Genomic DNA, 12,368 nt, shown 5'->3' on the forward strand with positions numbered 1-12,368 from the left:
TTGTCCCCATTCTCCTCCTTCCACCTGACTTCTACAAGGTGCAAAACTGAGACTGTCACAGCTCTCTAGCTGCCCCTGTCTGTGGGAACAACTTCTGGACGAGAATCAAGCTAATTTATACTACCATTTGAATACTTTTTGTAATAAACTATCCCTGGCTTGTCACCACTTTTGTGTCTTAATGTGTATTTATTTAAGTACATACAACATGCATGCGTGCACACACATTTGATATCCAACCTTCCTTCCATCATGAAGCCCAAGGCAGGATACGCAGAATTCCCAACCAGGCATTGATAAAATTCAGGCTTGCTTAGCTTCATCAAGCTGGTTGCATCTTCTGCCTTCAGACCATGACCTGGGCTCGACCTGGTTTCCTAGGTGAGCTCCTCATTTGGCAAAACCAACAAACACTACAAATACTTACAGGGTTGTTTTTAGAGAACCATATAGCTTCTTGTTGTAAGTACCAAATGCTACGTGTGAAATGGGTGATCAGGATTGCTGATTATTTGGACTGTGTTACTTATGGCTCTTTCCATCTTGCCAAAGTGAAGTGCTTACCTTCAGGCACATATCTTCACATCTCAATGCTGGGAACCTCATTTATCCAAATGATTTCGGGTGGGTGAGGAAGAACGCAGAGTATGTACATTACCAAAGAGTGAGGAAAAAGGGGGCGTTGCTTATCTTGGCCCACATCTGCAGAAGATAATTGGCTATTGCGAGCATTTTGGATAAGTGAGGGTCAGTCAACTCTCTGATCTCCTCCTTCTCCCCTCTTCAAGTAAACTGGAACAGTTCTCCACAGCTAACCAAAAAATACGAGGTAGCTACTGGAGTGTACCCAAAAGGTGTGCTCAGAATCAGTAGTTTACAATGGATGGATGGTGATGAAAACTTGTTTCCTGCTTCTGTGATGCGCCATCGGCACCTGCTGTTGCACAGCCATTGCATTCCATTTCTCATTATGTGTTGGGTTCCCTTTACTTTGTGCTTGTGACTGATTTATTAGGAGTAGTATTCCTCTCGGTGTTTTTTAAAGCTTTTTTCCACCTCCCTGTTCCTGAAGGCTGAGGACAGATGGCATTTAGAGTCAGGGCTGTGAAGTGTAATGTGCTAAACTTTTAAAATAAGAATGTTTTTCAAAAAGAAAACACATTGCATAGCTTCTGACAGACAACCTATTTTTATTTTTATTTTGTTGATGAAGAAATGTCTTGTTCTTTCAACCTGGGCTTGCCTTTGGCCCACTCTCAAAACCACGGGGACAATAGTGTCAGGCTAACACTCCCAAGAGCTATGAAAACTGAAGCCGTGGCAGCCAGTGTCCCTTAGCTTCTGGCTTGTTGGAGGTCTTCCCTCAACAATTTGCAAATGGTTACACATTTCTTGTTTCCCCCCACTTTGGGGCGAATTGCTGTGCTTTAATTGTGCGATGCAATGTTCTGCAAGTTGAATACACCTGCAGTGCTCATCTGCAGACGCTTCTCAAAACGGAATACCTAGCCGCTCTCGTAAATTCAATTCATATTTACAGCTGCTTCAGTGGTTAATGGTATTATTGTCCATTGCCAGCTTTTTTTTGCTGCTGTGACGGATGCCTTATTGCATGGCATGGCAGTAAATTCTGGGCAAATCATCGTTGCTAATGATATTTGCCGGCAGGCAGGAATTGCTGCTTCACTCTTCTCAGCTATGGTCCGCTGCAAAAGGAGCCGGATAACGTTTGGCCTCTTTTTGCTTTGTAGAAATTATGAGGCGCATAAAACCCCGACCAAGAAGTATGCCAAAACCAAGTACGACTTCGTGGGAAGAAACCAGAGTGAACTTTCTGTCTTGAAGGATGACATTTTAGAGGTAATGCAGCGCTTGTTTTGACCTTTCCCCTTCCCCGGTAATTTTCTGCTCCGCGCGGCACGCTTCTTGAATCATGTTGCTAAAAGTTTCTGTGGAGCTTAGGGAAATTTGCATTTCATGTGATTAGTTCAGCTGCATGCCTTTTTTTTCCTGGAAGCATTCAGAGAATTGAGAGCATTAGAACAGAAGGAGATGCTAGGGGAACGTGTGACCCTGCAGACTTTCTTGGACTCCAGCTCCCACCAGCATGGCCAATGGTCAGGGATGATGGGAGTTGTAGTCCAGCAACACCTGGGAGGGCACAGGTCCCCCACCCTGGACCTCCTGCATGCAGAGCCACAGGATCCACTCTTCTCTGGACCCTCCTAAAGCAGAGAACACCACTGTCAGCTGATTAAAAACTGCATTTTAGGTGTGCAGCTTTGAAACTGTTTCCCCAGGAAACCCTGGTGGTTCCTTGCAAGCATATAAAACCTTGCTGTAAACATAGGTTTGTTTAAATCAGTTTTTTTAATATAATCCTCAAAACACTTGCAGTCGGTCTGCAAATATATCACTGGGCATGTCGCATGTTGTGACTGCTTGTAACGTGCGAATTACAGGAAAAGCCTAGTCCGTTGTAGCTATATTTGGAAATGTAAGAATATTCAGAATCCTTTTTATAATGCTGAAGAGAACCTGCAGAAGACACCGGGTTCAATCCATTTAGATGAATCAGATTGCAGGTGATGGAAGAGCCCTGTATGGAGCACGATTGCTAGGCAGAATTAGACCATGGTGGGCAATATTCTGTTCTAGGGTAAGGGAATGCCCTGTTTTTTTCCTATCACGTAGGTGACGAGCTGACTTCCCATTTTCTTATGACCACGTTTGCTTTGCTCCAGGTTCTCGATGACAGGAAGCAGTGGTGGAAAGTCCAAAACGCCAGTGGGGTCACAGGATTCGTGCCAAACAACATCTTGGAGCCTCTCCGATCTCAGGAAAGTGGCAGTGCGGAGCCGTCATATACGCACACCATACAGGTATGTATCCCCCTTTCTGTAGATGGTTCTTGCAGGAGAAAGCGGGGTGAGGCCCAGAGGGGAAAGGCTCAGGCCGATCTGTAGAATGATACCCCAGGAACGCCAGGCGAAGCAAGCTCATTCTGGGAGTCTGGCAAAGCCAGTTCTATCTCAGCGTGGCAGTTGCGGAAGAGAGTCAAACAGGTCAGGTGGAGAGCTTTCCGTCAGGCAGAGATCAGCCTGGCAATGGCGCCATCAGGGCAGAAGAACAAGCAAGGCCCCCCCAACAAAGCTAGGCTAACTGCTAGGAGTGTAACAACATCTGTACGAACAGCCATCCTGCAACTCCAACTCCAAATGCGCATCTTCCCTGGATTCTTCTTCTTGTTAAACCATCGGGCTGCAGCAGCCTGACTAAAGGACTCCATCTTGACAGCTCGTTTAATCTTTGTATTAAATGGCGTTTGTGAGTGTCAGTTTCAGAGCACAATAGATTATCTTGCAAATGCAATACAGATTCACTTCACCTTTTATTTACAAGCTGACTTGATTCTTCCTCGTGTGGAGCAGAATCCGTCCCTTTAAAGAGTTGTCTTTAAATATATTTAAGTCCTCCATTTGTCTGCATTATTTAGATTCAAAGTCTGCTTGTGCATTTATGTGCATTTCAAATAATTTGTTCTATATCGCTAGCTGTTGATGCCAAAGAGGGAATTTGAATTATTTAAGGTAGGGTTGTGTTCCGCACCCCCTTTCCACTGCCACTTCCTCCTTGACATTCCCCCACCCCATTTCCCCTCTGTAAGTTTGAACCCTGACCTTTTCTCAAATTTTGCATTGCATGTGTGTGGACTGATGGTTTTCTGGCTGGTTTGAGGTGAAGGTTTGAAGCTTCGACTGTATAGAAAAAGTTCTCTAGATGCCATGTGTAGCCACTGAGTGCTTTGAAGATTCTTTTTGCGTTTTTAAGGTTTGGGAACAAGTTTTGTAATTGATGGTGCACTTTGCAACAAAGCGCCTTCCTTTTTGCTGCTAAAATCGGAAGCAAATAAGGATTCAGTAAAACTGAGTGTTTCAAATAAAACACACAGCTACCTCTCCACCCTCTCATTAACCCTGACACTGTAGCAGACAATAACTTGTGTATGATATGTACAGATGACTTTGTACAGAGGAAAGTCCTTTAGATGCACCTGACTTTTGTCACTCGAGATGCAGAATTTTGGGACCCACCTTATTTCTGTCACTGAACATTGTTTTAAACTGTTTTTAATACTGGGTTTTAATTGCTGTAACCCATTCTGTGACCTTAAAGGTGGAAGGCGGGTATTTATTATTAATAATAAAACAATAACAACAATTTTGTTCTATATTTCTATGCTTCTAAAGGAACCCATATTGTTCATAAGGTTTAGGTTTGCTGCTTCTTAGAATAAGGCAATATTCCTCTCTGTTCCTGACCTAAACCATAGTTTCATGCTCCAGCTAAACCTGTCTGATCTTCCCTTGAAATTGCGTCGTTCTCAGTTGTATTGTCTGAGTCAAAAGCTAAAGCCTTTAATAGGATAATGAAGATTTTCCATTATTTACCATTCATTATTCAGAGGCTAAGATACTGACTTATACAAATTGTAATGTAGCAGTAAAGGCCGATGGAAACATTGGGAAGCTCTTGAATTACTGGTTTCAGGAGAATTCCAGCCCTAGTTCCTGGAAAGTTGATAGAGATAATAATAATCTGGGCAAGCACTGATTATGCTTGATCAGACTCAACCTTTGTCTCTTGTGAAACTACAGTGTGTACTTTCACTATTTTCAATAGTTGTGCAGCGGAGAATTGGCCGTATTTCTTCTTCATCATCATCTTCATCATCTTCTTCTTTTGGTGTCCTTAGCTTTCTCCTCAACCAAGGTCCTCAGGGCTCCTCACAAAGGGGCAATAATAATTCAGAACAGCATAGAAACTATTAAAAAAAAAAACTTTAACAAGAATTTTAACAGTTCCATCTGCAATCTCAGCAATAGCAGTGGGCAGTATACAACACTCTAGCTAGTTTCTATAGCAGAAGTGAGGAACCTATGACTACAACTCCCATAATCCCTGACTTGGCAGGGACTGCTACGGGAGCACAGCCACCACAGAAAAGGCCCTGAAGAGGCGATCTGAGTAGATTTTTCCCTTGGCAACCATAGCATACAGGAAGTTTCACATGGGACTAATAGGTCCTTAAGATTTAAAGGACACACAGCACACTCCCAAAGATGGTACGTTTGAACAGAGAATTGTACCCGTATATTTTCCTCTCACAGGGAGAAAAGCACCTCAGGAGGGTGATTTTGAGTGCAGAAATGATTTAATCACTACCTTCCCTCAGAACTTTCCCTCCAACCCAAACTGCTTATGTTGTTCCTGTTCTTTTCAGGTTACAGGCAATAGTATGTGACATCTGATTTGGTCCCCGGGTGCCTGAGCTCCACATCATTTAGGATAATACTTATACTTTAAATTGCATTTGAGGCATGGGGTGGGGTTTTTTTTGGCTTTGACTATGGAGTGTTGAGGTAATTGAAGGCCATAAGGAACTGAGGAGGGGGTCCACAGCTTGTTAGGGTGGGAGCCTCTCGTGTGTGTTTGTTTGTTTGTTTTTGTTTTTTTAAAAACCTGCCACTTGGTAGGATCCTGTATGGAGTGTGGTTAGTTTGGGAAGGGATATAAATTTTCGAGCAGGCACAGGAAATCCTTAATAACGGACTATCTGGACAAGATCAGCACATTTCTACAAACAAAAAAACACACAAAAAACAGAGAGACTCATCCTGCAGAGGTGTGTAAGCATGTTCAGAAAAATAAGTCAGGGGTCCTCATGCTGCAATCTATCAAGCAGTGGGAATTTCAAAGTCACAACATATATCAACAACAGCAGGCCTAGATTGTTTCCATGTTTTGTTTGCACTGTGTGGTGTGAAGCATGTTGTTGGAGTGTTCCGGAATTTCTGTGGTGCTGATCAGTTTTCATTTATCCTTTGGTTTGTTGGTGTTTTATATACTGCCCAATTAACCATGTCCTCTGGGTGGTTCACAAATTTAAAACAATATGAATGCAGTCACCAGCAATCAGGTAAAACAATGCAGAAACGGCATGAGTCAAAAAATTAGCCTGATACTTCGTGAAGCAGCATTGAAAACCCAGCAAGGGGGCAAACCACAATAGCTCTAATTAAAAGGCCCAGGAGAGCAAAAAGCGAAGAAAGATCATAGAGCCCAGGCAAGCATCTGCAAGGAGAGCGTTCCATGGCTGGGGTGTCACCATTAAGAAGGCCCACCTCACTACCTCAGATGGATGAACCTGGAGAAGACTCTCCAGCAATGATCCTCATGTATGTTTTCCCTTTAGGTTTGTAACACATTGGCTACCTAGTTGCAGCTTCATAATACTCACAGTAATGAAACCATTCATGGGTGTTTGGGTCAGACTTTCCCATTAGGCAAGTTGTGGACTTATTTTGGTCTTGGATATATTCAGTATTGAGGCTGCTGCCCCCTTTGAGTCCTCCTGCCAATTTTGTCTCCTTGACCCTTTGAAAGCAGAGCCCTGTCTCTGAACAACCCTGCCCCTACTGGTAGGCAATTTTCATAGTCTGTTTTGAAGCAGTTATTTGTTGTCAAAACTTGCTATAATCCATGAATCCCACTTTTAAAAAATAATGGATGTGAAAGTATTGCATGAGCAAATTGAACTTTATTTTTATGAGGGAGGTTTCACAAGACCCCAAGGAAGAGGCTGGAGGTTTTCTGAAATGATCCCATCCCCAGGGCACATAGGAAGTCTGGACCTGGCCACACCTTAGCTGGCAGATCACCCAAGAGCCCCCAAGAGCCAGAGCTTCAGTTCCACCCTCCTCAGTGGAAGAGACAACAGACAGAAACCAAGACTCCACCCAGGAAGACAATCATAGAATTGTATTATTGGGAGTGGCCCCAAGTCCAGCCCCCTTGCAATGCGGGAATCTCAACTGTAGCATCCATGACAGATGACATTCCAACCTCTGCTTAAAAACCCCCAAGGAAGGAGAGTCCACCAGCTTCCGATGGAGTCCGTTTCACTGTTGAACAGCTCTTACTGTCAGAAAGTTATTCCTGATCTTTAGCCAGAACCTCCTTCCTTGTAACTTGATTTGACTCCTGCCCTCTGGAGCAGGAGAAAACAAGCTTGCTCCATCCTCCATGTGACATCCCTTTAGATTTTTGAAGATGGCTATCTCAGTCTCCTCTTTACTAGGCTAAACATACCCAGCTCCTTCAACCGTTCCTCATAAGACTTGGTTTCCAGACCCTTGATCATCTTGGTTGCCCTTCTCTGCTCACTTTCTAGCTTGTCAATATCCTTCTTAAATTGTGGCACCCAGAACTGGAAACCGTACTCCAGACATGGCCTGACCATGACAGAATACAGTGGTACTGTTACTTCACTTGATCGGGACGCTATAATTCTGTTGATTCAGCTTCAGAATCATTAACCAACACTCCTGCCTTCTCAGAACTCACATCACTAGAAAGAGCAGCCCACCCTTATGCCTGAAGAAGTAGCTCCACTGCCCAAAGGCACCAGCTCAGAAGCCACCACCTTTAAATCAAGCCAGGCTTCTTTAAGGGTGGCACTCTCGCTCACTGTAGGGGTGGAGCCAACAGCCCAAAGGGAGTCAAATCCCTCCTTAAGACTCAGTCAAGAGTTTAATAGTTGTTGGAACAATATTCAAGTTTTGCTTGTTTGGCACTCAGGTGCACTCTGAGCTCTCCGTGGTGCTGATCACATCCTTGCCCTCCTTATCTAGAGCCTGCCTAGACTTTGTCCCTGGCCTGGCCCTGCTTGCTGAACCTGGTACAGATTTGGCTTCTCCAGAGCCAGGACCCAGCTGTGCCCCATCTGGCCCAGAACCCCACCCACAGCAGGGACTATTTCCTGAAACCTAACAGTATGTGACCGTGCAATGTTAAGACTTGCAAATAAAAGAGATACCTGTGGCCTGGAGGTGTTGAAGCAGAACAGAGCATGTGGAGCCTGTCCACCTCCCCATCTGTTTCCTCCGTTGTGGAAGGAATGAGGTTGAAAGGAGAAAGTTCCATCCCAAGGACCCAGCAGGATGAGAGCTCAGTACTTCCACCTCTCTGCCTGAGCGCAATATGGGCAAGAGAGGAAGCAAGTGCCAAATTCACCACGGTGTCCTGTGCTGTAGCTGTTAGTGTGCTCTGCATCCCTTTCCATGGAGGTGGGGAGCAGAAAATAGAACCTAATTCGCTGTCTTCTTTTTATTTTATTTTTTAAAATGCCCCACAGTCCCCAAAGCTCTGTTTATGCCCTTCTCCTAGAAGAGGAAAATAGTGTCATGCAGTGTACAAATTGAGTAAGTCTAAACAAAACAGTGGGTGTCGAAGACAATGTAGCAAAAGTGCTTGCCTGATACCAAGGGGCAGGGACTTCCAGAGAGTAGCTGATGCCACATGGAAGGATCGATTCCTCGTGGGTGTGGGCAGATATGTCAGTTTCAGTTTCTCTTTTTCCCAATCTCAAATTCAGTTCAGAAAAACAATGACAAACCTAGACAGCATCTTAAAAAGCAGAGACATCACCTTGCCAACAAAGGTCCGTATAGTTAAAGCCATGGTTTTCCCAGTAGTGATGTATGGAAGTGAGAGCTGGACCATCAAGAAGGCTGATCGCCGAAGAATTGATGCTTTTTGAATTATGGTGCTGGAGGAGACTCTTGAGAGTCCCATGGACTGCAAGAAGATCAAACCTCTCCATTCTTAAGCTAATGAGCCCTGAGTGCTCACTGGAAGGACAGATCCTGAAGCTGAGGCTCCAATACTTTGGCCACCTCATGAGAAGAGAAGATTCCCTGGAAAAGACCCTGATGTTGGGAAAGATGGAGGGCACAAGGAGAAGGGGATGACAGAGGACGAGATGGTTGGACAGTGTTCTCGAAGCTACGAACATGAGTCTGACCAAACTGCGGGAGGCAGTGGAAGACAGGAGTGCCTGGCGTGCTCTGGTCCATGGGGTCACAAAGAGTCGGACACGACAAAATGACTAAACAACAACAACAAATTCAGTTCTCCACCTTTCCACATGAGTTTGCCAGGGATAGGGAATTAAAGTCTTCATGAAGATTCACCAGCCTTTTAGTGCAAATCTCTCCTTATATATGCATTTCTGTATGCAATTTGCTAATATGCCCCATTTTGCAAAGCAGTTTTCCCTAATTCAACACATTTTTGTATTCTCTTTTCACTGAAACAAGCATTCTGTGTACCCCTTACATTAGTTTGTGCAGTTGCTTTTACACATTACTTGAGTCTAAATTTGGTGAAGGGAGGCTAGGAATTCTAAAGTTTGATATTGATTCAATTAAAAATCATAGCTCCTAATTCAACGCATTACATTCACTACAAGAGACAGAAAAATTACTAATTGGTGAAGCAAGACCCTAAGTAATTTTTAAGTGATCCATGGGACGGGGGAGGTTTGAGAACCACAGGTAAAGAAAAATGCATATGAGTGAACATGTACAAAATGGACAGAGGTCAGAAATGGGACTCCTAACATACAAACCTACCCTCACTTTACAGCTCAGCATAGTGCCTCATTGCCTTTTTAATCCTGGCACTGGTTTAATGAGGTTTTTTATATTATTAATATTTCTTCCTGCTGCCAAAAGATCTTGGCCATTTGCTCCCACTTGCAAACATGCTGGTGCCAAGTTTGACCAGGGTTTCCCCTTGGGATTCACTGCTTTCTCTTTGTATTCTTTGGAGTCCACCACTAAACCTTCCACAAGTCTCTTTATTTATCCGTTTGTGGCAAATGTCTCTCTGTGGGGGTGCAGCTTCTCTTTCACACACATTTCTCGTGCCCAGATCTCCTGCCAGCTTGCTTAGATCCAACATAAGTGCCCACTGCCAACTGTTTTTACACCCCCCCCCCCTTTCTCAGCTGCCTGGGAAATGTGTTGCAAATGAAGGAATGTGCATGGGCAGGTGCTCATCCGGCAGTTGCCAGAATTGTCATTAAGTCTTTGCCAGTAATCCATGCAGTACCATTCTAGCAGAACTGATCGGTTGGGGACGAAGAGGAGGCGGGAGTGTTGTTTTTTAAAAGAAAGTTTAATTAAACAGCTGTTGCGTTGAGTTTCTTGTTTCCAAATTTATCCAAATGGTGACTGCACTTTTTGGAAAAAAGAGAACTGTTGCATGTGCAAGGCCTGCTCAGGCATACTGCATTTCTTTTCTTTGTTAATTTGATTTGGTCCGTACAATTATGTACAGGGGTATAAAGCCTGTGCAGAGAAAATCTAGGCTTTGAGTCTGCTCTCATTCTTACTGGGCAGAGCTGGGAGTGTGGAGTTAGCCACCTCCTTTTACAAATAGAGCATGGTGGGAGATGGTGAGTGGGACTTCAGCTGGGAGTTATTTTTTAAACAATTTTATTTATACCCCGCCCTCCCCAGCCAGAGCCGGGCTCAGGGTGGCTAACACCAGTAAAATTACAGTAAGAACATAATAGGGAAAAAACAATTTAAAAAGGTTAAAATGCAATTTAAAATGCAGCCTCATTTTAAAAGTAGCCCGTAGATCAAAAGCATAAGGGGAGGGAAACATAAGGGGCAGACTGAGTCCAAACCAAAGGCCAGACGCAACAGCTCCATCATGCAGGCCCTGTGGAAAGATGTCAAGTCCCTAGTCTCTTGTGATAGAACATTCCACCAAGTCGGGGCCAGTACTGAAAAGGCCCTGGCCCTAGTTGAGACCAATCTAACCACCTTGCGACCTCCATAATGTTGTCATTTGTGGACTTTAAGGTCCTCCACGGGGCATACCAGGAGAGGTGGTCCCGTAGGTACGTGGATCCTAGGCCACATAGGGCTTTAAAGGTCAAAACCAGCACCTTAAACCTGGCCCTGTACTCCACTGGGAGCCAGTGCAGTTGGTAAAGCACTGGATGAATGTGATCCCACGGCAAGGACCCTGTAAGGAGCCTCGCCACAACATTCTGCACCCGCTGGGTCAGCTTCAAGGGCAGCCCCGTGTAGAGCGAGTTACAATAATCAAGCCTGGAGGTGACCGTCGCATGGATCACTGTGGCCAGGTCGGGGCGGGAAAGGTGCCTTCCAGATGTTTTGGATGTTCATGGAGGAGAAGGCTCTTAATGGCTGTTAGCGGGGCTTTGTTAAGCCTGCTCAGCTGAAAGCAGCTGCTGCTGCGCTACCCTGTGCACCAGCTGTTAAGCGGGGAGGCTGAGCAGCCTCAACAAAGCCCCACTGTGCCTCTGGCTTGCATGGAGGCCCTGCACAGAGCCCCAAGAGGATGTCCACTCTGGGCTGGGTCTCCTCGTGAGCCACAAGAACTCTCCAGGGTGTTCCCCACTTGCACACATTTCTCTTATGTGCGTGGGGACCCGGAACGTAACCCCCACATAAGTGGGGAGTCGCCTCTATATGTCTCTTCCTGTCCCTTGCCTTCACATCATGGTCCACGGAGCTCCCTGGCTAACACTGACCCCCAATAGTTGTATCCATTCAATTCCTGAGTTACACATCCCCACAGGGAACTTGAGGGATTTTTATTTAAAATCTAATATTTCTGTTTTTAACAAGTTTCTGGTCCTCATGGCTCATATCAGCGTAGGTGCCATCTTGTGATGGAGATTGTGGGCGACCGCAACAAAGGGCTTCAACTTTGCCCATTGACTTTGTGGGGGCCCAGTACATATCAGTTTCTCTGAGAACATATTGCCCATTTAAAAAGCGCATGACTTGGAAAAAGCATTGCATTACCACATGATACAGTCTATTATCCCAGGAGTTGTTATTATCCCAGGAGGCAGATAGGTAATGCAGTCTAAACCACTGTATTATATTTTAGTATACTATAACACACCTGTAATGCAATCCTGAGCTAATATAACACAAGCCATGGTTTGCTTTGCTTTGTGACTGCACATTGTTGTCCCAGCTGGTGATGGTGGGAATTCTAATAGGAATTCAAAAATTGGCAAGTAATTGCTGCCATCAAGAGTCAATGAATGCTACTTAAAATGCTGGAAGGCTGCTGATTCTGTGGTTGACGTTTCAACGTTGTTCCAACTTGTCTAATTTGCTTTGGTTTACTTCATTTTTCTTGTAGCAATTACTGGGAGAACTCTCTGAGGTAATTCAAATTGTTCTCATATAAAATGGATGAAGCAGTGTGTCTTGTTAAAAGCTTTTTGGGAACTGTCCGTAAGATCTGCCGCGCTCCTCAAAAGCCTTCTCTCCCACCCCACTACTGTTTCCTCTAACAAATTTCCAACTTCCAGCCTTAGGGAGTCTCAAGCGAGGCTTAACATCTGAAGCTGCCCTATGCAGGGTCAGAAAACTTGGTCTGTCTTCCTTATTACTGAGCTGGCGCAGATGGAATGCTAAGCAAAACTGTAGCTTAGCAAGAAAGCTCACAGTTCTGGAAAGGAAATC

At 44.6% G+C, this 12,368-nt stretch overlaps 1 protein-coding gene across 1 annotated transcript in view; it reads left to right on the top strand.

Annotated features, from left to right (window-relative positions):
- EPS8 (EGFR pathway substrate 8, signaling adaptor) overlaps window positions 1–12,368 on the top strand; it is a 143,782-nt gene that overhangs the window by 122,718 nt on the left and 8,696 nt on the right. The window contains exons 16-17 of the mRNA XM_080971984.1: window positions 1,752–1,860; window positions 2,745–2,882. Of these exons, the coding sequence (XP_080828110.1) occupies window positions 1,752–1,860; window positions 2,745–2,882 (247 nt within the window). The remainder of the gene's footprint in view (window positions 1–1,751; window positions 1,861–2,744; window positions 2,883–12,368) is intronic.

Source organism: Podarcis pityusensis (assembly GCF_964106645.2).
Source record: "Podarcis pityusensis genome assembly, chromosome: 10".
Classification (NCBI taxonomy): domain Eukaryota; kingdom Metazoa; phylum Chordata; class Lepidosauria; order Squamata; family Lacertidae; genus Podarcis; species Podarcis pityusensis.